Genomic DNA, 24238 nt, shown 5'->3' on the forward strand with positions numbered 1-24238 from the left:
ATGGCAAGTAGTAGTCCCTGGAAGAGTGGCACGAGAAATTGCCAACGAAGCTCATGCGTTTGGAGCTCACTTCGGGCCGGGAAAACTTACAAGTGGCTGCAGCGTTATGTATATTGCCCCCGACTGGAGGAGACGGTTGAAGAAGTGTGTCGACAGTGTCGAATGTGTGACCTCACCAAAAGCACAGAACAGAGGGCACCCATACAGACCATACGGACCAAGGAGCAACTTGAAGTGTAGATGATAGATTACCTCCTAGTGGGACAATCGATTAGAGGCTCACAGTACTGCCTGGTAATAACTGACCACTTCTCCAAGTTTGCGGTGGTCACCCAGACTCGGTACCAGACGGCTGAGTCTGCTACGCGAGCCGTCTGTCAGGATTTCATCTGGGCCTATAGTTGTCCGAAGCGGATCCAGTCAGACCAATGAGCGTGTTTTCAGGGTAAAGTGATCAAGGAACTGTACCGACTGTACGGCATTGAAAGGTCCCGAACAACCCCATATCACCCCCAAGTGAATGGGGCCTGTGAGCGCTTTAATCGAACTCTGCTTCAAATGTTGAGGACATTAGAAGAAGACAAGAAGACACATTGGCCAGACTATGTACCCGAACTAGTCTGGACCTATAGCAATCGGGTCCACACCACCACAGGTTATACCCCATACACTCTACTGTTTGGTACAGCCGGACGAGAAATTATCGCGCTAAATCTGGAACAGCCAGAGGATCTATTTGAACGATCTATCACCTCTTGGGTGAAAGAGCATCGGCGACGACTTCAGACAATCCGCCGGCTAGCAGGCCAGCAACTACAAGAGAAGGTGCACAACAGTCAACCACCAATTCAGGAAGTTCCGCTCCAGCCTGGAGACCGAGTGCTGGTGCAGGAAAAATACCCCAAAGGGAAGCTGAGCGGACGTTGGGAGGTACAACCATACAAAGTGATCAAGAGAGTGTATCCCAATGGTCCAGTGTACGAAGTGCAAGCTGAAAATGAGGAGACTTGTCGGAGAACTCTACATAGGAGTATGTTACGACCATGCTGCTCCGAGGATCCAACTCCTGCTCCTTCACCAAGACCGGTTTTTCGTGACAGTGACTTTGTTGAAGACTGGTGGAACGTTCCTGAGTCCGTGGAAGGTCCCCAGTCAGTGGGACTTGACATTCCTGACAAGGATGCATTGCCAGCTCACAGGGAGGAGGAAACCTTCAGTTGAAGAGGACAGTCACACGGCCATTATGCCTATGGAGGACAGTCAAGATCTCCGGAGATCCAGTAGGCCTAATGCTGGGATTCCACCAGAAAGGTACAATGCTGATCAGTTTATTTGGTCCACTCATATGTATTGTGATGAAAGTAGTCCTGTGTTGTATACCACGGCATGAAGCCTTTATTTCTTTCAGAGTTATACAGCGCGGCCGAGGACGGCCGTCTTTAAGTGGGGAGGCATGTAGGGGATCGGCTCTTTTATTGGACATTGAATACACTGACTTTAAGGCATCATGCTCCTCTCTGAGTCTTGTGTTTGGACTATTCGCCTCCTCCTGCTGTGGTTGGTATGTGGTATGTGCTGAGAGAGAAGAACCAGGAAGTAGACTCCTCGTGTGTGTCTGAAGTAACAGGGAGAGACTCCTGCAGAATTCTGATCACAGAGACTATAAGGAAGACACTGTTACTCTTTGGAAAGAGAAGGTTACGGACTACAGCAAGTTTAGTTGTTGGGGACTGTGTCAAGTAGAAGTGAAATTTATCCTTTTCCTGAACGTTTTCCCTGGAGATTGAGGACTTGAAATAACACACAACACAGTGTGTCAGCCATTTCTGTGAGAGTGAAACAAGGCTTGCCTGCTGTCTGCAAGAAAACGATCCCCGTATACAAGGAAAGGACTCAAGTGAATTCATCCGGCTCTTTCACACAAGGAACAAGCGGCGGCCACCATCTGCGCCTGATATGTGCAACCGTGAGTGACCCACCAGCGTGAACTGTTAGGGTTTAGTGTAGTTTGCTGTAACAGCGTGGCCCGACTAGCGGAAAGCCAGATAGGGGATTAGCTCTGAGTAGTTTGTGAAACTTGTTGTGCACTGTTTGTTCTAAGCTTTCATTGCCATAGCTGGAGCATAGTTTGTGACTTTCTCCAGCTATATCTTCCTATGTTCATGTTGGTAATATCGTTATTGTAAATAGTTATCCTCATCTCCCGGCATATAATTCCTTTATATATAATAAAGCCGGAGTTTTGTTTCAGTCTTCTTGTCTGCTGTCCCGTACTTGAATCTGCCTTGCGGTGTTCTTTGGACACCGTTACACATAGACCCCCTTACCCTGCACAGAGACCCCTTGCCATGCACTTAGACCCCCTGCTCTCCTCCGTAAATAGGATGTGAGACGTCCCCTGACCTCACAATTTTATATAATATATATATATATGCTCAATGTTCACTAGATGCAACATTTCCCCCACCTTCACCTGTCGGTGTCCGCCTAACCCCGATTCCATAGAGACTTTGGTGTAATGCTGATTCTGATTGACAACCTGGAGGAGGACAAACCTTAGATGGTCTGAGCTCCCATAACTACATGCTAAACCGGAGTTTAACATAAGATTTTTTGGTGCTTTGTCTAAAAACCAGTGAAGTGAGAAGAGAATGTGAACAGGGAGCTAGCAGAGCTGTGAATGCAGCTTATGATGTGTTTAGAGTATCAGACACAATGTAACCCAATCAGTGATGAAGTAGCAAACATCTCAGCTGTATGTGCTCTACATCTCCTGTCCCTGCTCCGCTCCAGGATAATCTCGTTCTTTAAAGGAGCCACTCTGGTGGGTCAATAATTTCACATTACACATAATCCACTTTCTGCATTATGACCATCAAAGAAGTGGTTACTAAGTAGATTGGGCCCTAAGTGAAGGCGCGGCGCCGCAGCTCGCCCCGGTCCCTGCGGACAGCGATGAATACAATTAGCAGCTGATTGAGGCTTCGAGCTCAGCCTTGGTGTGATCTTCGATTGATAGGACTGAGACGGAAGAAGTAATGGAAGACTAATGTATTGTCTTATGCACGAGCGGAGATCGCGGTAAGCAAGGGCTGAGGAGGGGGGGGGGAAGGAAAACTGAAGTACTTAAAGAAGGGTAATCAAATAAACACGCCAGGATATAGATGTATCTCCGGAAACATTCACCAGTTCGCATCAAAGTTTTGACCGGAGATCTAAAGTATCAATGAAGATGCCCAAGAAAGTAGAAGTTCTTGAGCCACCGGCCGCGGTGGGTGGAATTCAGGTGGATTCACCTGAACAATCACAACTTTCAACATGTGGATTTTTTTTTGACTCATTAAAGGAAAACTCTGCCTCATTGTATCTTCCGCGTTGGACATGAAGGACCAAATGGTCTTCATGACCCATCAAGTAGAGGTTGAATTTCCCTTTATGGAATCCTAGTCATTACAATTATCATAATTTTGGAAGGGTCCTTCTAGGGATCATGAGTAAATTTACGAACCAACGAGCATTAGTGAACCTAGAGATGTTAAGAGAAAGTGACTATGGGGAAGGTGATAGATCTGGCACAACTTCATTTATGGCTTTTGTTCAGGTAACCTCATACTCGCGTCTGTCACCTCCTGGTATCGGCACACTGAACCACAAACCGGTGGGGAGACCATTTCCCCATTCCTAGGTATAATCCAGCCGAATAGCCAGGTGGTCTTACTAGGTATGTGTCAGTCTGAGATTTACAAGCCCCCACTCTGAGCTCAGTCTATACATCAGAGATTAAAGCGCATCGGTCGTTCCAGGTAACAGTTCAGAATAAACCACCATGTACATGTAGATGAGGAATACCATTGTTCCTGACATTATATAGCGTGCATAGTTTTCACCTCTGCAAGCTCTCTCTTTTTAACTTGATAGTGAGTGGAGGCTATCTGCTATGATGTCCAATGCTCAGCACCTCGAGACATGAGGGATTCCTGCTCTTCTGTCTATATGGAGCACATGTTCAGAAGCAGCAGCATAGAGGACATTCTATAGCAGTACTGAGCAGTGTAGCTGAGAATTCAGCACTAGAGTGAGATAAACACTTACCAGGTGCCACAGCATGGAGGACATTATATACCAGTACTGAGCAGTGTAGCTGAGAATTCAGCACTAGAGTGAGATAAACACTTACTAGGTACCAAAGCATGGAGGACATTATACACCAGTACTGAGCAGTGTAGCTGAGAATTCAGCACTAGAGTGAGATAAACACTTACCAGGTACCAAAGCATGGAGGACATTATACACCAGTACTGAGCAGTGTAGCTGAGAATTCATCACTAGAGTGAGATAAACACTTACCAGGTGCCACAGCATGGAGGACATTATACACCAGTACTGAGCAGTGTAGGTGTGAATCCAGCATTGGGTTCAAATAAAATGCTTACTAGAAATTCAGCTCTAATCTGAAACCTCAGAAAGCTGTCAGTACATGTTGTCTTCAGCAGGGCAGATTTTAGCAGTTTTTTTCAGAATGCATGATGAGTCTGGGAGCAAGAGAAGAGGCGTGTAAGGGGAGAAAGCAGTATATTTCTCCTTTAAGAAATATTACAAAGATTGTATTATTGATTTATGCAAGGTTTGTTGAAACAGTGACCATTTAATCTGTAGATGAAGATCTATTGGTCTTCACCCTGAGGTCTACAAGTAGGTTGAGATAAACTGGGTCCCCACTTTGAGATCACCCTATAGATCAAGGTCTGTTGGTCCCCACTTTGAGGTCACCCTGTAGATCAAGGTCTATTGGTCCCCACTTTGAGGTCACCCTGTAGATCAAGGTCTATTGGTCCCCACTTTGAGGTCACCCTGTAGATGAAGGTCTATTGGTTCCCACTTTGAAGTCACCCTGTAGATCAAGGTCTATTGGTCCCCACTTTGAGGTCACCCTATAGATCAAGGTCTATTGGTCCCCACTTTGAGGTCTTCCTGTAGATGAAGGTCTATTGGTCCCCACTTTGAGATCACCCTGTAGATCAAGGTCTATTGGTTCCCACTTTGAGGTCACCCTGTACATCAAAGTCTATTGGTCCCCACTTTGAGGTCACCCTGTAGATCAAGGTCTATTGGTTCCCACTTTGAGGTCACCCTGTAGATCAAGGTCTATTGGTCCCCACTTTGAGGTCACCCTGTAGATCAAGGTCTATTGGTCCCCACTTTGAGGTCACCCTGTAGATGAAGGTCTATTGGTTCCCACTTTGAAGTCACCCTGTAGATCAAGGTCTATTGGTCCCCACTTTGAGGTCACCCTATAGATCAAGGTCTATTGGTCCCCACTTTGTGATCACCCTGTAGATCAAGGTCTATTGGTTCCCACTTTGAGGTCACCCTGTACATCAAAGTCTATTGGTCCCCACTTTGAGGTCACCCTGTAGATCAAGGTCTATTGGTTCCCACTTTGAGGTCACCCTGTAGATCAAGGTCTATTGGTCCCCACTTTGAGGTCTTCCTGTAGATCAAGGTCTATTTGTCTCCACTTTGAGGTCTTCCTGTACATCAAGGTCTATTGGTCCCCACTTTGAGGTCTTCCTGTAGATCAAGGTCTATTGGTTCCCACTTTGAGGTCTTCCTGTAGATCAAGGTCTATTGGTCCCCACTTTGAGGTCACCCTGTAGATCAAGGTCTATTTGTCTCCACTTTGAGGTCTTCCTGTAGATCAAGGTCTATTGGTCCCCACTTTGAGGTCTTCCTGTAGATCAAGGTCTATTTGTCTCCACTTTGAGGTCTTCCTGTACATCAAGGTCTATTGGTCCCCACTTTGAGGTCTTCCTGTAGATCAAGGTCTATTGGTTCCCACTTTGAGGTCTTCCTGTAGATCAAGGTCTATTGGTTCCCACTTTGAGGTCACCCTGTAGATGAAGGTCTATTGGTCCCCACTTTGAGGTCACCCTGTAAATCAAGGTCTATTGATCCCCACTTTGAGGTCACCCTGTACATCAAGGTCTATTGGTCCCTACTTTGAGGTCACCCTGTAGATCAAGGTCTATTGGTCCCCACTTTGAGGTCTTCCTGTAGATCAAGGTCTATTGGTCCCCACTTTGAGGTCACCCTGTAGATCAAGGTCTATTGGTCCCCACTTTGAGGTCACCCTGTAGATCAAGGTCTATTGGTCCCCACTTTGAGGTCTTCCTGTAGATCAAGGTCTATTGGTCCCCACTTTGAGGTCTTCCTGTAGATCAAGGTCTATTGGTTCCCACTTTGAGGTCACCCTGTAGATCAAGGTCTATTGGTCCCCATTTTGAGGTCACCCTGTAGATCTGCTATTTAACTTTCCAATTGTTTTTAAGTAAAGCCATATTAATGACCACCACTTTCCTCTTGTCTTCAGGAGGTCTTGTTGAAGAGAGCAGCTGACCTGGTGGAAGCATTATACGGAATGCCGCACAATAACCAGGTAAATCTGTGTATCTGTGATTGAGTGAAAGCATTGCGGGCCTTTCTTACTCAAGGGCAGAGTTTGTCCCCCATTAGTGGTCACAACCATCTTGGTATAGCTAAGAAAGAAATGAATTGCTGGCAATTATCACTTATACAATTTAGTCCTTGGGGAAAAGACTGGAGATGTTAGGGTGCAGATGGTTAGGATCTATGCACATGTACCTGATAGGTATGGCCAGACGGATCCCGATTTGCTTCTTTTTGAGTTGTCCATTTTTGACCATCGTTGCCCAGTTGTAATGCACATCTATCTAGGTGTAAACTTCTGACCTGATGATACACAACTAACATCAGACCTTTTTTCATCCGCCTAGGACATTATCCTAAAAAGAGCAGCAGACATTGCTGAAGCCCTGTACAGCGTACCTCGAAACTCCAACCAGCTCTCCTCACTAACGACCAACCACCCCCATACTGGCATGATGGGCATCAACTCGTTTGGAAGTCAACTAGCCATCAATATTGCCGAATCTTCCCAGACTTCTGACCAAGGTAAAGAAAACAGTGGAGTGAAGTCCCAAACTGCATCTATTCATTGATGATGACATTCACTCCTCAAAAATTGAAATTGCAGTACGAAGAAGGAAAAGACGTGGAATTAACAGGATGGAAATCATTTTCAAAACACCTTGAGTATGGTGTATGAGCCACGCACAGAAATCCCGGCACCTCCAGTCTCGTCTGCTGTCACTGAGGTTATTAATGGTCGTCTGAGGAAGGTTCTGCCAAGGATCCTTGGATCCGTCGAAGCATGGATTGTGGGAAACGGCCGTCGTCCCGATGCGTGTCTCACACACTCCCCTGTGCCGAACTTTTAAGCATCTGGAACATAGGATGATTATAGGATCGGACAGTGCGCTCTTCCATCTCCGTTTGGATTAATGTCCCCGATGTGCCTGCTGGAGACAAGTTCGGAGATGTTGCAGCTCCTCTGTAATCACCGACCAATGACGTCCTCGATGGAGAGAAGTTTGGAGATGCTGCAGCTCCTCTGTAATCACCGACCAATGACGTCCTCGATGGAGACAAGTTCGGAGATGTTGCAGCTCCTCTGTAATCACCGACCAATGACGTCCTCGATGGAGAGAAGTCTGGAGATGCTGCAGCTCCTCTGTAATCACCGACCAATGACGTCCTCGATGGAGACAAGTTCGGAGATGTTGCAGCTCCTCTGTAATCACCGACCAATGATGTCCTCGATGGAGACAAGTTCGGAGATGTTGCAGCTCCTCTGTAATCACCGACCAATGACGTCCTCGATGGAGACAAGTTCGGAGATGTTGCAGCTCCTCTGTAATCACGGACCAATGACGTCCTCGATGGAGAGAAGTCTGGAGATGCTGCAGCTCCTCTGTAATCACCGACCAATGACGTCCTCGATGGAGACAAGTTCGGAGATGTTGCAGCTCCTCTGTAATCACCGACCAATGATGTCCTCGATGGAGACAAGTTCGGAGATGTTGCAGCTCCTCTGTAATCACCGACCAATGACGTCCTCGATGGAGACAAGTTCGGAGATGTTGCAGCTCCTCTGTAATCACCGACCAATGACGTCCTCGATGGAGACAAGTTCGGAGATGTTGCAGCTCCTCTGTAATCACCGACCAATGACGTCCTCGATGGAGACAAGTTCGGAGATGTTGCAGCTCCTCTGTAATCACCGACCAATGACGTCCTCGAAGGAGACAAGTTCGGAGATGTTGCAGCTCCTCTATAATCACCGACCAATGATGTCCTCGATGGAGAGAAGTCTGGAGATGCTGCAGCCATGGGAACAGGTTCAGGCCACGCTGGCGCCCACAGTAGTGCGAGGAACATGTGGCCTGGAGATGTCGTGTGAAAAACTGTCACCCGGTAGACTGAGGAGAAGTGGCCACCCCACCGGTTCTATGAACGCTTCGGTTCTGTATTGCACGTGAAATTGGACTTCGCATATTGAGCCTAAGAGAACGGCATCTGCACAAACCATCAGAAGGTGTCTACATGATACTGGGCTAAGAGCTCAATGTCCGGCTACAGGTGTCTACTGGCCTCACACCACAACTCTCAAAAACGATCACGGTGAAGAGCAAGATGGTAATGGAGGTCCATCCTGTTCAACGATGAGTCCCACTTTTGTCTTTGAGGCAGTGATAAATCGCAGATTGGTCTGGAGATCATGTGTGCAATGCCATGAAGAGGCTTCACAAAGGAACGTCACACTGGTCCTACTCCTGGATTATGGTGTGGGGGGATATACCGGACCCCTCTAGATTTTATTCTCCATGCACTAACAGCTCAGCGTTACATTGACTTGTTGGTGAAAGCAGTGCTACAGCTATTTTTCCAAAGTGTCACAGGAACCGCTCTTCAACTCAACAGCACCAGACCAAAAAGGGAGCTGCCATCAGTGGATCCTGATGATTTGTACACTCAGCGGCAGAACCTTCCTCAGACGACCATTAATGACCTCAGTGACAGCAGCCGAGGCCAGAGGTACCGGGATTTCTGCACGAGTCTCAGACTCTAAACTGAATAATCCACAGGTTGTGATCATGTAGTTTCCATTTTTTCATCATTTGAATAATGGTAACATCTCCATTCTGTGATTTCCGGAATTCCACGAGTTGTCTTCCTTGTTGTTGTGGAGCTATGGCCTTGGCTAGCTCTGTCAGGTTTTGATTTTTCTTTCCCCTAGGTTGATTTATATTCCTTCTCTTTCAGGTTACTCTAGGAACACAAGTAGTGTCTCTCCACGAGGCTACGTACCCAGCTCAACTCCTCAGCAGTCCAATTATAACACCATCACGTCAAGCATGAACGGCTATGCAGGAAGTGGGATGACCAGTCTGGGAATACCGGCCTCTCCAAACTTTCTTAATGGCTCCACTGCCAATTCTCCATATGCAAGTGAGTGCAGAGCCCTATCAACAGCTGCGTGGTTATCACAGGATTGGGTCCAAAAGGCTAAAGGGTCCAAAAGGCTAAAGGACATCAAAGCATCAACTCTACTAGTAGTGGCTGATATTAAGGGTGGTGCATACCCACTTTGCCATCGATGTACGGCAACATGATCATTAATCTCATGTTAGTGCTGGTAGACCCAGATGTAGAGCACTGGGCAGGGATTTCCCATGGACATGAAACGGAGTATCTGATGTGCTAGATTATCACTATTTTACCCTTTTTTCCCCTCAGTTATGCCCGCAAGTCCCCCTTTGGGAGCTTCATCCATAACACTTCCATCCAGTGCAAACTCGGCCACTCCTGCCGGCGTCTTCTCTTTCTCTCCAGTCAATATGATTTCTGCTGTCAAGCAGAAGAGTGCTTTTGCACCCGTGGTGAGACCTCAGAACTCCCCTCCTCCTACCTGTACCAGCTCCAGTGCAAACAGTCTTCAAGGTAGGTGGCATCAACTGCTGGGCATCTTTACTTGAGCCATGTATTGGAGAGTGGGACTGTGAGTGTGGCATTTTGCAGGGACATGATACTTCTCCTGAAATGTTGACTTGACTTGCTGTTGTGACATGTAGGAGTGATGAGATCCCATTACCTTAATTATCAACACCCTTGTCTTTGTTTCCTTACAGCCATGACCGGCCTCATTGTGCCACCAATGTAGAATGCTTCTCTTCTGATCATTGACTCCATTAAATCATGTTAAGTTTTGGAGAATATGAACTTGGATCTTTTGGAATTGGTCAATGGATCTACAGTGAAACCTCGATGGTGATCCAAGAGCCTTGATGAAAAATCCAAGAGAGATTACTTTCCTCCACCAACCCCTTTTTCATGTGAAGGGTAAACATTACACGGAAGAAGACATGAGGTGCCTTCCCAGCTCTTCTTTTGATAGAGGACTATTGTACATATTGGACCAAACATTCTCTTCCTACGTAGCTGGTCGTGGACCATTTCCTACTAAAGTTGGCCTGATCTCTCTAAAGGACTATTTTTCCAAATGCGCCGTTCCACATGTGGTGGCACTGGGTCCAGCTGGAGATCCTGATGGTGTTGATTGTTGGATGACACATCTCCTCTTCAAAACCTCTTAACATAGGAATGATCTTTTCACCCCCTCCGTCAAACAAATCTTTTTAATGTGCGATTGATATGGTGTCTACCTCCATGGTGAAGGGTGGAGGAGCAATGTTTTATACTGCACTTTCTATACATTGTGGACATGAAATACATTCTCCTAGTTGCTTTTTATTAAATTATGTCAATACTTTTCCCATTCTCTTATGTAATCCCGTCTGATAGAGAGATGTCCACTGTGTCCTATTGGAAGAATTTTGATTCTTCATGACCAAATTTCTTTTTGCAGAGAAGACTGACTGATACTTGGAGCGTTCTTTGTATGTGGTGTCCTTCACCCGATGGTGTTGAGCCTCTTCGTATGTGGTGTCCTTCACCCGATGGTGTTGAGCCTCTTCGTATGTGGTGTCCTTCACCCGATGGTGTTGAGCCTCTTTGTATGTGGTGTCCTTCACCTGATGGTGTTGAGCCTCTTCGTATGTGGTGTCCTTCACCTGATGGTGTTGAGCCTCTTCGTATGTGGTGTCCTTCACCCGATGGTGTTGAGCCTCTTCGTATGTGGTGTCCTTCACCCTATGGTGTTGAGCCTCTTCGTATGTGGTGTCCTTCACCTGATGGTGTTGAGCCTCTTCGTATGTGGTGTCCTTCACCCGATGGTGTTGAGGCTCTTCGTATGTGGTGTCCTTCACCCGATGGTGTTGAGCCTCAATGTCCAGAACATGAATTGTGATGATCCTGACTCAGTGGCCTTAGTTACAAGATTTAGGTTAGAGCCATAAAGTGGTGATCTTAGAACAAGCGGAAGGTGATAGACGCTACATTATTTATATCCCACTATTTATTCTTGAGCCCGAGATAGACCATCAAGTCCTACAAACCCCTGTACGTCCTAGATAGCCCATTGAGTGTTTTAGATAACTCCTTCCCACCTGGCCGATGTTATGCACTTTTCCTCTAATGTACTGGAAACAATGCACAAATTATATATATATATATACTATTTTTTTTTATTTCTGACTGCTGTTAATAACTGCGTTGGACAAAGGTGGCCCAGCTGCGACGGGTAGAACACGTTCAGTTATTTCATCTTTTATATTTTATTAATTTATTTTATTTTCAGCAGCATTCAGATTTAAGACCTTCGGCGTGTTCTCATTATCTCGTGGACAATCCCCCCTCAGATTGAATCCCCATAGATTAGATGATTCCCGAGGGTCCGGCTTCTCTGGATCTCACTGATGAGCTGATATTAGGGCATGTGATCTTCACAAGTCCCTCTATGAGATCTCTAGGTCACAGTAGCACTTATGGACAGAGTTTGGATAGGTCAACAATCCGCCGTCCATCACTTTGTAAGAATATACGACTTCGCGTACAAGGGCCATCAGGAGGCGGTCACACGATGGAGGCTGTCAGAACATCGCCTGAAGTCAGCGTCTCCCGAGGTCCAAGGGTTTCTCCAGAAATGTGGACAGTAAAGTTGCTCGTTTCTACCCGATGTAACAGTGAAATGTTTCATATTTCCAATACTTTCTGGGGAAGATTTGCTGTTTTTCCCCAGTTACTGTTTTAACACAATAAATGAGATCCAGACGTGGAATGTGGACTGTAAAATGGAACAATATCGGTAACGTAATAAACATGTTCAGCATCGGCTTATTACAAATTGGTTTCATGGCGTCTCTATTATGTGTAATATAATGTCTGATGGAAGAACGGAGGTGTAAGATCCCACAGCACGGAGCAGAAAGGGAAACATGGCAGGTGGTCCCTGTGATCCCACCATCATGGAGGAAGGTCCACCATGAGGTCAATGATGAGGTATGGATGGAGGGTGCAAGGAGTGTACGGATACGGCACAGTGAGTGTATGGGGAGTATACAGATACGGCACAGTGAGTGTATGGGGAGTATACGGATACAGCACAGTGAGTGTATGGGGACTATACGGATACAGCACAGTGAGTGTATGCGGACTATACGGATACAGCACAGTGAGTGTATGGGGAGTATACGGATACAGCACAGTGAGTGTATGGGGAGTATACGGATACAGCACAGTGAGTGTATGGGGAGTATACGGATACGGCACAGTGAGTGTATGGAGTATACGGATACAGCACAGTACAGTCATGGCCAAAAGTTTTGAGAATGACACCAAAATTATATTTTCACATGATCTGCTGGCCTCTGGTTTTTATTAGTGTTTATCTGATGTTTATATCACATACAGAAATATAATTGCAATCATATTATGAGTACCAATAGGTTATATTGACAGTTAGAATGAGTTAATGCAGCAAGTCAATATTTGCAGTGTTGCCCCTTCTTCTTCAAGACCTCTGTAATTCTCCCTGGCATGCTCTCAATCAACTTTTGGACCAAATCCTGACTGATAGCAGTCCATTCTTGCATAATCAATGCTTGCATTTTGCCAGAATTTGTTGGTTTTTGTTTGTCCACCCGTCTCTTGATGATTGACCACAAGTTCTCAATGGGATTAAGATCTGGGGAGTTTCCAGGCCATGGACCCAAAATCTCTATGTTTTGTTCCATGAGCCATTTAGATATCACCTTTGCTTTATGGCAAGGTGCTCCATCATGCTGGAAAAGGCATTGTTGAGCGCCAAACTGCTCTTGGACGATTGGGAGAAGTTGCTCTTGGAGGACATTCTGGTACCATTCTTTATTCATGGCTGTGTTTTTAGGCAAGACTGTGAGTGAGCCGATTCCCTTGGCTGAGAAGCAACCCCACACATGAATGGTTTCAGGATGCTTTACAGTTGGCATGAGACAAGACTGGTGGTAGCGCTCACCTCTTCTTCTCCGAATAAGCTGTTTTCCAGAAGTCCCAAACAATCGAAAAGGGGATTCATCAGAGAAAATGACTTTGCCCCAGTCCTCAGCAGTCCACTCCCTGTACCTTTTGCAGAATATCAGTCGGTCCCTGATGTTTTTTCTGGAGAGAAGTGGCTTCTTTGCTGCCCTCCTTGAAACCAGCCCTTGCTCAAAGAGTCTCCGCCTCACAGTGCGTGCAGAAGCGCTCACACCAGCCTGCTGCCATTCCTGAGCAAGCTCGGCACTGCTGGTAGTCCGATCCCGCAGCTGAAACAGTTTTAAGATACGGTCCTGGCGCTTGCTGGTCTTTCTTGGGCGCCCTGGAGCCTTTTTGACAACAATGGAAGCTCTCTCCTTGAAGTTCTTGATGATGCGATAGATTGTTGACTGAGGTGCAATCTTTGTAGCTGCGATACTCTTCCCTGTTAGGCCATTTTTGTGCAGTGCAATCATGGCTGCACGTGTTTCTTTAGAGATAACCATGGTTAACTGAAGAGAAACAATGAAACCAAGAACCAGCCTCCTTTTAAAGTGTCCATTGATGTCATTCTTACTTAATCATGACTGATTGATCGCCAGCCCTGTCCTCATCAACACCCACACCTGTGTTAATGGATCAATCACTAAACCGATGTTAGCTGCTCCTTTTAAGGCAGGACTGCAATGATGTTGAAATGTGTTTTGGGGGTTAAAGTTCATTTTCTGGGCAAATATTGACTTTGCAAGTACAGTAATTGCTGTTAAGCTGATCACTCTTTGACATTCAGGAGTATATGCAAATTGCCATTACAAAAAATGAAGCAGTAACCTTTGGAAAAATTACTATTTGTCTCATTCTCAATACTTTTGGCCATGACTGTATACATGTAGGGTATGGGGAGTATACGGATACAGCACAGTATACATGTAGGGTATGGGGAGTATACGGATACAGCACAGTGAGTGTATGGGGAGTGTATGGATACAGCACAGTGAGTGTATGGGGAGTATACAGATACAGCACAGTGAGTGTATGGGGAGTATACGGATACAGCACAGTGAGTGTATGGGGAGAATACGGATACAGCACAGTGAGTGTATGGGGAGTATACGGATACAGCACAGTGAGTGTATGGGGAGTATACGGATACAGCACAGTGAGTGTATGGGGAGAATACGGATACAGCACAGTGAGTGTATGGGGAGTATACGGATACAGCACAGTGAGTGTATGGGGAGTATACGGATACAGCACAGTGAGTGTATGGGGAGTATACGGATACAGCACAGTGAGTGTATGGGGAGTATACGGATACAGCACAGTGAGTGTATGGGGAGTATACGGATACAGCACAGTATACATGTAGGGTATGAGGAGTATACGGATACAGCACAGTGAGTGTATGGGGAGTATACGGATACAGCACAGTATACATGTAGGGTATGAGGAGTATACGGATACAGCACAGTGAGTGTATGGGGAGTATACGGATACAGCACAGTATACATGTAGGGTATGAGGAGTATACGGATACAGCACAGTGAGTGTATGGGGAGTATACGGATACAGCACAGTATACATGTAGGGTATGAGGAGTATACGGATACAGCACAGTGAGTGTATGGGGAGTATACGGATACAGCACAGTATACAGTCATGGCCAAAAGTTTTGAGAATGACACCAAAATGATCTTTTCCCATGATCTGCTGGCCTCTGGTTTTTATTAGTGTTTGTCTGATGTTTCTATCACATACAGAAATATAATTGCAATCATATTATGAGGACCAATAGGTTCTATTGACAGTTAGAATGAGTCAATATTTGCAGTGTTGCCCCTTCTTCTTCAAGACCTCTGTAATTCTCCCTGGCTGCTCTCAATCAACTTTTGGACCAAATCCTGACTGATAGCAGTCCATTCTTGCATAATCAATGCTTGCATTTTGCCAGAATTTGTTGGTTTTTGTTTGTCCACCCGTCTCTTGATGATTGACCACAAGTTCTCAATGGGATTAAGATCTGGGGAGTTTCCAGGCCATGGACCCAAAATCTCTATGTTTTGTTTCATGAGCCATTTAGTTATCACCTTTGCTTTATGGCAAGGTGCTCCATCATGCTGGAAAAGGCATTGTTGGGCGCCAAACTGCTCTTGGACGGTTGGGAGAAGTTGCTCTTGGAGGACATTCTGGTACCATTCTTTATTCATGGCTGTGTTTTTAGGCAAGACTGTGAGTGAGCCGATTCCCTTGGCTGATAAGCCACCCCACACATGAATGGTTTCAGGATGCTTTACAGTTGGCATGAGACAAGACTGGTGGCAGCGCTCACCTCTTCTTCTCCGAATAAGCTGTTTTCCAGATGTCCCAAACAATCGAAAAGGGGATTCATCAGAGAAAATGACTTTGCCCCAGTCCTCAGCAGTCCACTCCCTGTACCTTTTGCAGAATATCAGTCGGTCCCTGATGTTTTTTCTGGAGAGAAGTGGCTTCTTTGCTGCCCTCCTTGAAACCAGCCCTTGCTCAAAGAGTCTCCGCCTCACAGTGCGTGCAGAAGCACTCACACCAGCCTGCTGCCATTCCTGAGCAAGCTCGGCACTGCTGGTAGTCCCATCCCGCAGCTGAAACAGTTTTAAGATACGGTCCTGGCGCTTGCTGGTCTTTCTTGGGCGCCCTGGAGCCTTTTTGACAACAATGGAAGCTCTCTCCTTGAAGTTCTGATGATGCGATAGATTGTTGACTGAGGTGCAATCTTTGTAGCTGCGATACTCTTCCCTGTTAGGCCATTTTTGTGCAGTGCAATGATGGCTGCACGTGTTTCTTTAGAGATAACCATGGTTAACTGAAGAGAAACAATGATACCAAGAACCAGCCTCCTTTTAAAGTGTCCAGTGATGTCATTCTTACTTAATCATGACTGATTGATCGCCAGCCCTGTCCTCATCAACACCCACACCTGTGTTAATGGATCAATCACTAAAACGATGTTAGCTGCTCCTTTTAAGGCAGAACTGCAATGATGTTGAAATGTGTTTTGGGGGTTAAAGTTCATTTTCTGGGCAAATATTGACTTTGCAAGTACAGTAATTGCTGTTAAGCTGATCACTCTTTGACATTCAGGAGTATATGCAAATTGCCATTACAAAAAATGAAGCAGTAAACTTTGGAAAAATTACTATTTGTCTCATTCTCAATACTTTTGGCCATGACTGTACATGTAGGGTATGGGGAGTATACGGATACAGCACAGTATACATGTAGGGTATGGGGAGTATACGGATACAGCACAGTGTACATGTAGGGTATGGGGAGTATACGGATACAGCACAGTATACATGTAGGGTATGGGGAGTATACGGATACAGCACAGTATACATGTAGGGTATGGGGAGTATACGGATACAGCACAGTGAGTGTATGGGGAGTATACGGATACAGCACAGTGAGTGTATGGGGAGTATACGGATACAGCACAGTATACATGTAGCGTATGGGGAGTATACGGATACAGCACAGTGAGTGTATGGGGAGTATACGGATACAGTACAGTGAGTGTATCGGGAGTATACAGATACAGCACAATATACATGTAGGGTATGAGGAGTATACGGATACAGCACAGTGAGTGTATGGGGAGTATACGGATACAGCACAGTGAGTGTATGGGGAGTATACGGATACAGCACAGTATACATGTAGGGTATGGGGAGTATACGGATACAGAACAGTGAGTGTATGGGGAGTATACGGATACAGCACAGTATACATGTAGGGTATGAGGAGTATACGGATACAGCACAGTGAGTGTATGGGGAGTATACGGATACAGAACAGTGAGTGTATGGGGAGTATACGGATACAGCACAGTATACATGTAGCGTATGGGGAGTATACGGATACAGCACAGTGAGTGTATGGGGAGTATACGGATACAGCACAGTATACATGTAGGGTATGGGGAGTATACGGATACAGTACAGTGAGTGTATCGGGAGTATACAGATACAGCACAATATACATGTAGGGTATGAGGAGTATACGGATACAGCACAGTGAGTGTATGGGGAGTATACGGATACAGCACAGTGAGTGTATGGGGAGTATACCGATACAGCACAGTGAGTGTACGGGGAGTATACGGATACAGCACAGTATACATGTAGGGTATGGGGAGTATACGGATACAGCACAGTATACATGTAGGGTATGGGGAGTATACGGATACAGCACAGTATACATGTAGGGTATGGGGAGTATACGGATACAGCAAAGTGAGTGTATGGGGAGTATACGGATACAGCACAGTGAGTGTATGGGTAGTATATGGATACAGCACAGTGAGTGTATGGGGAGTATACGGATACAGCACAGTGAGTGTATGGGGAGTATACGGATACAGCACAGTGAGTGTATGGGGAGTATACGGATACAGCACAGTATACATGTAGGGTATGGGGAGTATACGGATACAGCACAGTATACATGTAGGGTATGGGGAGTATACGGATACAGCAAAGTGAGTGTATGGGGAGTATACGGATACAGCACAGTGAGTGTATGGGTAGTATATGGATACAGCACAGTGAGTGTATGGGGAGTATACGGATACAGCACAGTGAGTGTATGGGGAGTATACGGATACAGCACAGTGAGTGTATGGGGAGTATACGGATACAGCACAGTGAGTGTATGGGGAGTATACGGATACAGCACAGTATACATGTAGCGTATGGGGAGTGTACGGATACAGCACAGTGAGTGTATGGGGAGTATACGGATACAGCACAGTATACATGTAGCGTATGGGGAGTATACGGATACAGCACAGTGAGTGTATGGGGAGTATACGGATACAGTACAGTGAGTGTATCGGGAGTATACAGATACAGCACAGTATACATGTAGGGTATGAGGAATATACGGATACAGCACAGTGAGTGTATGGGGAGTATACGGATACAGCACAGTGAGTGTATGGGGAGTATACGGATACAGCACAGTGAGTGTACGGGGAGTATACGGATACAGTACAGTGAGTGTATGGGGAGTATACGGATGCAGCACAGTATACATGTAGGGTATGGGGAGTATACGGATACAGCACAGTGAGTGTATGGGGAGTATACGGATACAGCACAGTGAGTGTATGGGGAGTATATGGATACAGCACAGTGAGTGTATGGGGAGTATACGGATACAGCACAGTGAGTGTACGGGGAGTATACGGATACAGCACAGTATACATGTAGGGTATGGGGAGTATACGGATACAGCACAGTATACATGTAGGGTATGGGGAGTATACGGATACAGCAAAGTGAGTGTATGGGGAGTATACGGATACAGCACAGTGAGTGTATGGGTAGTATATGGATACAGCACAGTGAGTGTATGGGGAGTATACGGATACAGCACAGTGAGTGTATGGGTAGTATATGGATACAGCACAGTGAGTGTATGGGGAGTATACGGATACAGCACAGTGAGTGTATGGGGAGTATACGGATACAGCACAGTGAGTGTATGGGGAGTATACGGATACAGCACAGTATACATGTAGGGTATGGGGAGTATACGGATACAGCACAGTGAGTGTATGGGGAGTATACGGATACAGCACAGTGAGTGTATGGGGAGTATACGGATACAGCACAGTATACATGTAGCGTATGGGGAGTATACGGATACAGCACAGTGAGTGTATGGGGAGTATACGGATACAGCACAGTATACATGTAGCGTATGGGGAGTATACGGATACAGCACAGTGAGTGTATGGGGAGTATACGGATACAGCACAGTGAGTGTATGGGGAGTATACGGATACAGCACAGTATACATGTAGCGTATGGGGAGTATACGGATACAGCACAGTGAGTGTATGGGGAGTATACGAATACAGTACAGTGAGTGTATCGGGAGTATACAGATACAGCACAGTATACATGTAGGGTATGAGGAATATACGGATACAGCACAGTGAGTGTATGGGGAGTATACGGATACAGCACAGTGAGTGTATGGGGAGTATACGGATACAGCACAGTGAGTGTACGGGGAGTATACGGATACAGTACAGTGAGTGTATGGGGAGTATACGGATGCAGCACAGTATACATGTAGGGTATGGGGAGTATACGGATACAGCACAGTGAGTGTATGGGGAGTATACGGATACAGCACAGTATACATGTAGGGTATGGGGAGTATACGGATACAGCACAGTGAGTGTATGGGGAGTATACGGATACAGCACAGTATACATGTAGGGTATGAGGAGTATACGGATACAGCACAGTGAGTGTATGGGGAGTATACGGATACAGCACAGTGAGTGTATGGGGAGTATACGGATACAGCACAGTATACATGTAGGGTATGGGGAGTATACGGATACAGCACAGTGAGTGTATGGGGAGTATACGGATACAGCACAGTGAGTGTATGGGGAGTATACGGATACAGTACAGTGAGTGTATGGGGAGTATACGGATACAGCACAGTGAGTGTACGGGGAGTATACGGATACAGTACAGTGAGTGTATGGGGAGTATACGGATGCAGCACAGTATACATGTAGGGTATGGGGAGTATACGGATACAGCACAGTGAGTGTATGGGGAGTATACGGATACAGCACAGTGAGTGTACGGGGAGTATACGGATGCAGCACAGTATACATGTAGGGTATGGGGAGTATACGGATACAGCACAGTGAGTGTATGGGGAGTATACGGATACAGCACAGTATACATGTAGGGTATGGGGAGTATACGGATACAGCACAGTGAGTGTATGGGGAGTATACGGATACAGCACAGTGAGTGTATGGGGAGTATACGGATACAGCACAGTGAGTGTATGGGGAGTATACGGATACAGCACAGTATACATGTAGGGTATGGGGAGTATACGGATACAGCACAGTGAGTGTATGGGGAGTATACGGATACAGCACAGTATACATGTAGGGTATGGGGAGTATACGGATACAGCACAGTGAGTGTATGGGGAGTATACGGATACAGCACAGTGAGTGTATGGGGAGTATACGGATACAGCACAGTATACATGTAGCGTATGGGGAGTATACGGATACAGCACAGTGAGTGTATGGGGAGTATACGGATACAGTACAGTGAGTGTATCGGGAGTATACAGATACAGCACAATATACATGTAGGGTATGAGGAGTATACGGATACAGCACAGTGAGTGTATGAGGAGTATACGGATACAGCACAGTGAGCGTATGGGGAGTATACGGATACAGCACAGTGAGTGTATGGGGAGTATACGGATACAGCACAGTATACATGTAGGGTATGGGGAGTATACGGATACAGAACAGTGAGTGTATGGGGAGTATACGGATACAGCACAGTATACATGTAGGGTATGAGGAGTATACGGATACAGCACAGTGAGTGTATGGGGAGTATACGGATACAGAACAGTGAGTGTATGGGGAGTATACGGATACAGCACAGTATACATGTAGCGTATGGGGAGTATACGGATACAGCACAGTGAGTGTATGGGGAGTATACGGATACAGCACAGTGAGTGTACGGGGAGTATACGGATGCAGCACAGTATACATGTAGGGTATGGGGAGTATACGGATACAGCAGAGTGAGTGTACGGGGAGTATACGGATGCAGCACAGTATACATGTAGGGTATGGGGAGTATACGGATACAGCACAGTGAGTGTATGGGGAGTATACGGATACAGCACAGTGAGTGTATGGGGAGTATACGGATACAGCACAGTGAGTGTACGGGGAGTATACGGATGCAGCACAGTATACATGTAGGGTATGGGGAGTATACGGATACAGCACAGTAAGTGTATGGGGAGTATACGGATACAGCACAGTATACATGTAGGGTATGGGGAGTATACGGATACAGCACAGTGAGTGTATGGTGAGTATACGGATACAGCACAGTGAGTGTACGGGGAGTATACGGATACAGCACAGTATACATGTAGGGTATGGGGAGTATACGGATACAGCACAGTATACATGTAGGGTATGGGGAGTATACGGATACAGCACAGTATACATGTAGGGTATGGGGAGTATACGGATACAGCAAAGTGAGTGTATGGGGAGTATACGGATACAGCACAGTGAGTGTATGGGTAGTATATGGATACAGCACAGTGAGTGTATGGGGAGTATACGGATACAGCACAGTGAGTGTATGGGGAGTATACGGATACAGCACAGTGAGTGTATGGGGAGTATACGGATACAGCACAGTGAGTGTATGGGGAGTATACGGATACAGCACAGTGAGTGTATGGGTAGTATATGGATACAGCACAGTGAGTGTATGGGGAGTATACGGATACAGCACAGTGAGTGTATGGGGAGTATACGGATACAGCACAGTATACATGTAGGGTATGGGGAGTATACGGATACAGCACAGTGAGTGTATGGGGAGTATACGGATACAGCACAGTATACAAGTAGGGTATGGGGAGTATACGGATACAGCACAGTATACATGTAGCGTATGGGGAGTATACGGATACAGCACAGTGAGTGTATGGGGAGTATACGGATACAGTACAGTGAGTGTATCGGGAGTATACAGATACAGCACAGTATACATGTAGGGTATGAGGAATATACGGATACAGCACAGTGAGTGTATGGGGAGTATACGGATACAGCACAGTGAGTGTATGGGGAGTATACGGATACAGCACAGTGAGTGTACGGGGAGTATACGGATACAGCACAGTGAGTGTACGGGGAGTATACGGATACAGCACAGTGAGTGTATGGGGAGTATACGGATGCAGCACAGTATACATGTAGGGTATGGGGAGTATACGGATACAGCACAGTGAGTGTATGGGGAGTATACGGGTACAGCACAGTATACATGTAGGGTATGGGGAGTATACGAATACAGCACAGTGAGTGTATGGGGAGTATACGGATACAGCACAGTATACATGTAGGGTATGAGGAGTATACGGATACAGCACAGTGAGTGTATGGGGAGTATACGGATACAGCACAGTGAGTGTATGGGGAGTATACGGATACAGCACAGTATACATGTAGGGTATGGGGAGTATACGGATACAGCACAGTGAGTGTATGGGGAGTATACGGATACAGCACAGTGAGTGTATGGGGAGTATACGGATACAGCACAGTATACATGTAGCGTATGGGGAGTATACGGATACAGCACAGTGAGTGTATGGGGAGTATACGGATACAGTACAGTGAGTGTATGGGTAGTATATGGATACAGCACAGTGAGTGTATGGGGAGTATACGGATACAGCACAGTGAGTGTATGGGGAGTATACGGATACAGAACAGTGAGTGTATGGGGAGTATACGGATACAGCACAGTATACATGTAGGGTATGGGGAGTATACGGATACAGCACAGTGAGTGTATGGGGAGTATACGGATACAGCACAGCGAGTGTATGGGGAGTATACAGATACAGCACAGTATACATGTAGGGTATGGGAAGTATACGGATACAGCACAGTGAGTGTATGGGGAGTATACGGATACAGCACAGTATACATGTAGGGTATGAGGAGTATACGGATACAGCACAGTATACATGTAGTGTATGAGGAGTATACGGATACAGCACAGTGAGTGTATGGGGAGTGTACGGATACAGCACAGTATACATGTAGTGTATGAGGAGTATACAGATACAGCACAGTGAGTGTATGGGCAGTGTACGGATACAGAACAGTATACATGTAGGGTATGGGGAGTATACGGATACAGCACAGTGAGTTTATGGGGAGTATACGGATACAGCACAGTGAGTGTATGGGGAGTATACGGATACAGCACAGTGAGTGTATGGGGAGTATACGGATACGGCACAGTGAGTGTATGGAGTATACGGATACAGCACAGTATACATGTAGGGTATGGGGAGTATACGGATACAGCACAGTGAGTGTATGGGGAGTATACGGATACAGCACAGTATACATGTAGTGTATGGGGAGTATACGGATACAGCACAGTGAGTGTATGAGGAGTATACGGATACAGCACAGTATACATGTAGGGTATGGGGAGTATACGGATACAGCACAGTATACATGTAGGGTATGGGGAGTATACTGATACAGCACAGTGAGTGTATGGGGACTATACGGATACAGCACAGTGAGTGTATGGGGAGTGTACGGATACAGCACAGTATACATGTAGTGTATGAGGAGTATACGGATACAGCACAGTGAGTGTATGGGGAGTGTACGGATACAGCACAGTATACATGTAGGGTATGGGGAGTATACGGATACAGCATAGTGAGTGTATGGGGAGTATACGGATACAGCACAGTGAGTGTATGGGGAGTATACGGATACAGCACAGTGAGTGCATGGGGAGTATACGGATACGGCACAGTGAGTGTATGGAGTATACGGATACAGCACAGTATACATGTAGGGTATGGGGAGTATACGGATACAGCACAGTATACATGTAGGGTATGGGGAGTATACGGATACAGCACAGTGAGTGTATGGGGACTATACGGATACAGCACAGTGAGTGTATGGGGAGTATACGGATACAGCACAGTGAGTGTATGGGGAGTATACGGATACGGCACAGTGAGTGTATGGAGTATACGGATACAGCACAGTATACATGTAGGGTTTGGGGAGTATACGGATACAGCACAGTGAGTGGGGAGTGTACGGATACAGCACAGTATACATGTAGGGTATGGGGAGTATACGGATACAGCACAGTGAGTGTATGGGGAGTGTACGGATACAGCACAGTATACATGTAGGGTATGGGGAGTATACGGATACAGCACAGTATACATGTAGGGTATGAGGAGTATACGGATACAACACAGTATACATGTAGTGTATGAGGAGTATACAGATACAGCA

General features: G+C 46.0%; 1 protein-coding gene across 1 annotated transcript in view; it reads left to right on the plus strand.

The window, feature by feature from the left end:
* Positions 1 to 12255, plus strand: part of LOC141164814 (transcription factor COE3-like) — a 349802-nt gene extending 337547 nt beyond the window's left edge. Inside the window, exons 12-16 of the mRNA XM_073650397.1 lie at positions 6371 to 6436; positions 6795 to 6972; positions 9184 to 9369; positions 9658 to 9861; positions 10050 to 12255. Coding sequence (XP_073506498.1) covers positions 6371 to 6436; positions 6795 to 6972; positions 9184 to 9369; positions 9658 to 9861; positions 10050 to 10081 — 666 coding nt within the window. The 3' untranslated portion in view covers positions 10082 to 12255. The remainder of the gene's footprint in view (positions 1 to 6370; positions 6437 to 6794; positions 6973 to 9183; positions 9370 to 9657; positions 9862 to 10049) is intronic.
* Positions 12256 to 24238: the final 11983 nt, after the last annotated feature.

Source organism: Phyllobates terribilis, unplaced genomic scaffold, assembly GCF_046119375.1.
Source record: "Phyllobates terribilis strain yellow unplaced genomic scaffold, ASM4611937v1 Scaffold_1__5_contigs__length_1240528914, whole genome shotgun sequence".
NCBI classification, from domain to species: Eukaryota; Metazoa; Chordata; class Amphibia; order Anura; family Dendrobatidae; genus Phyllobates; species Phyllobates terribilis.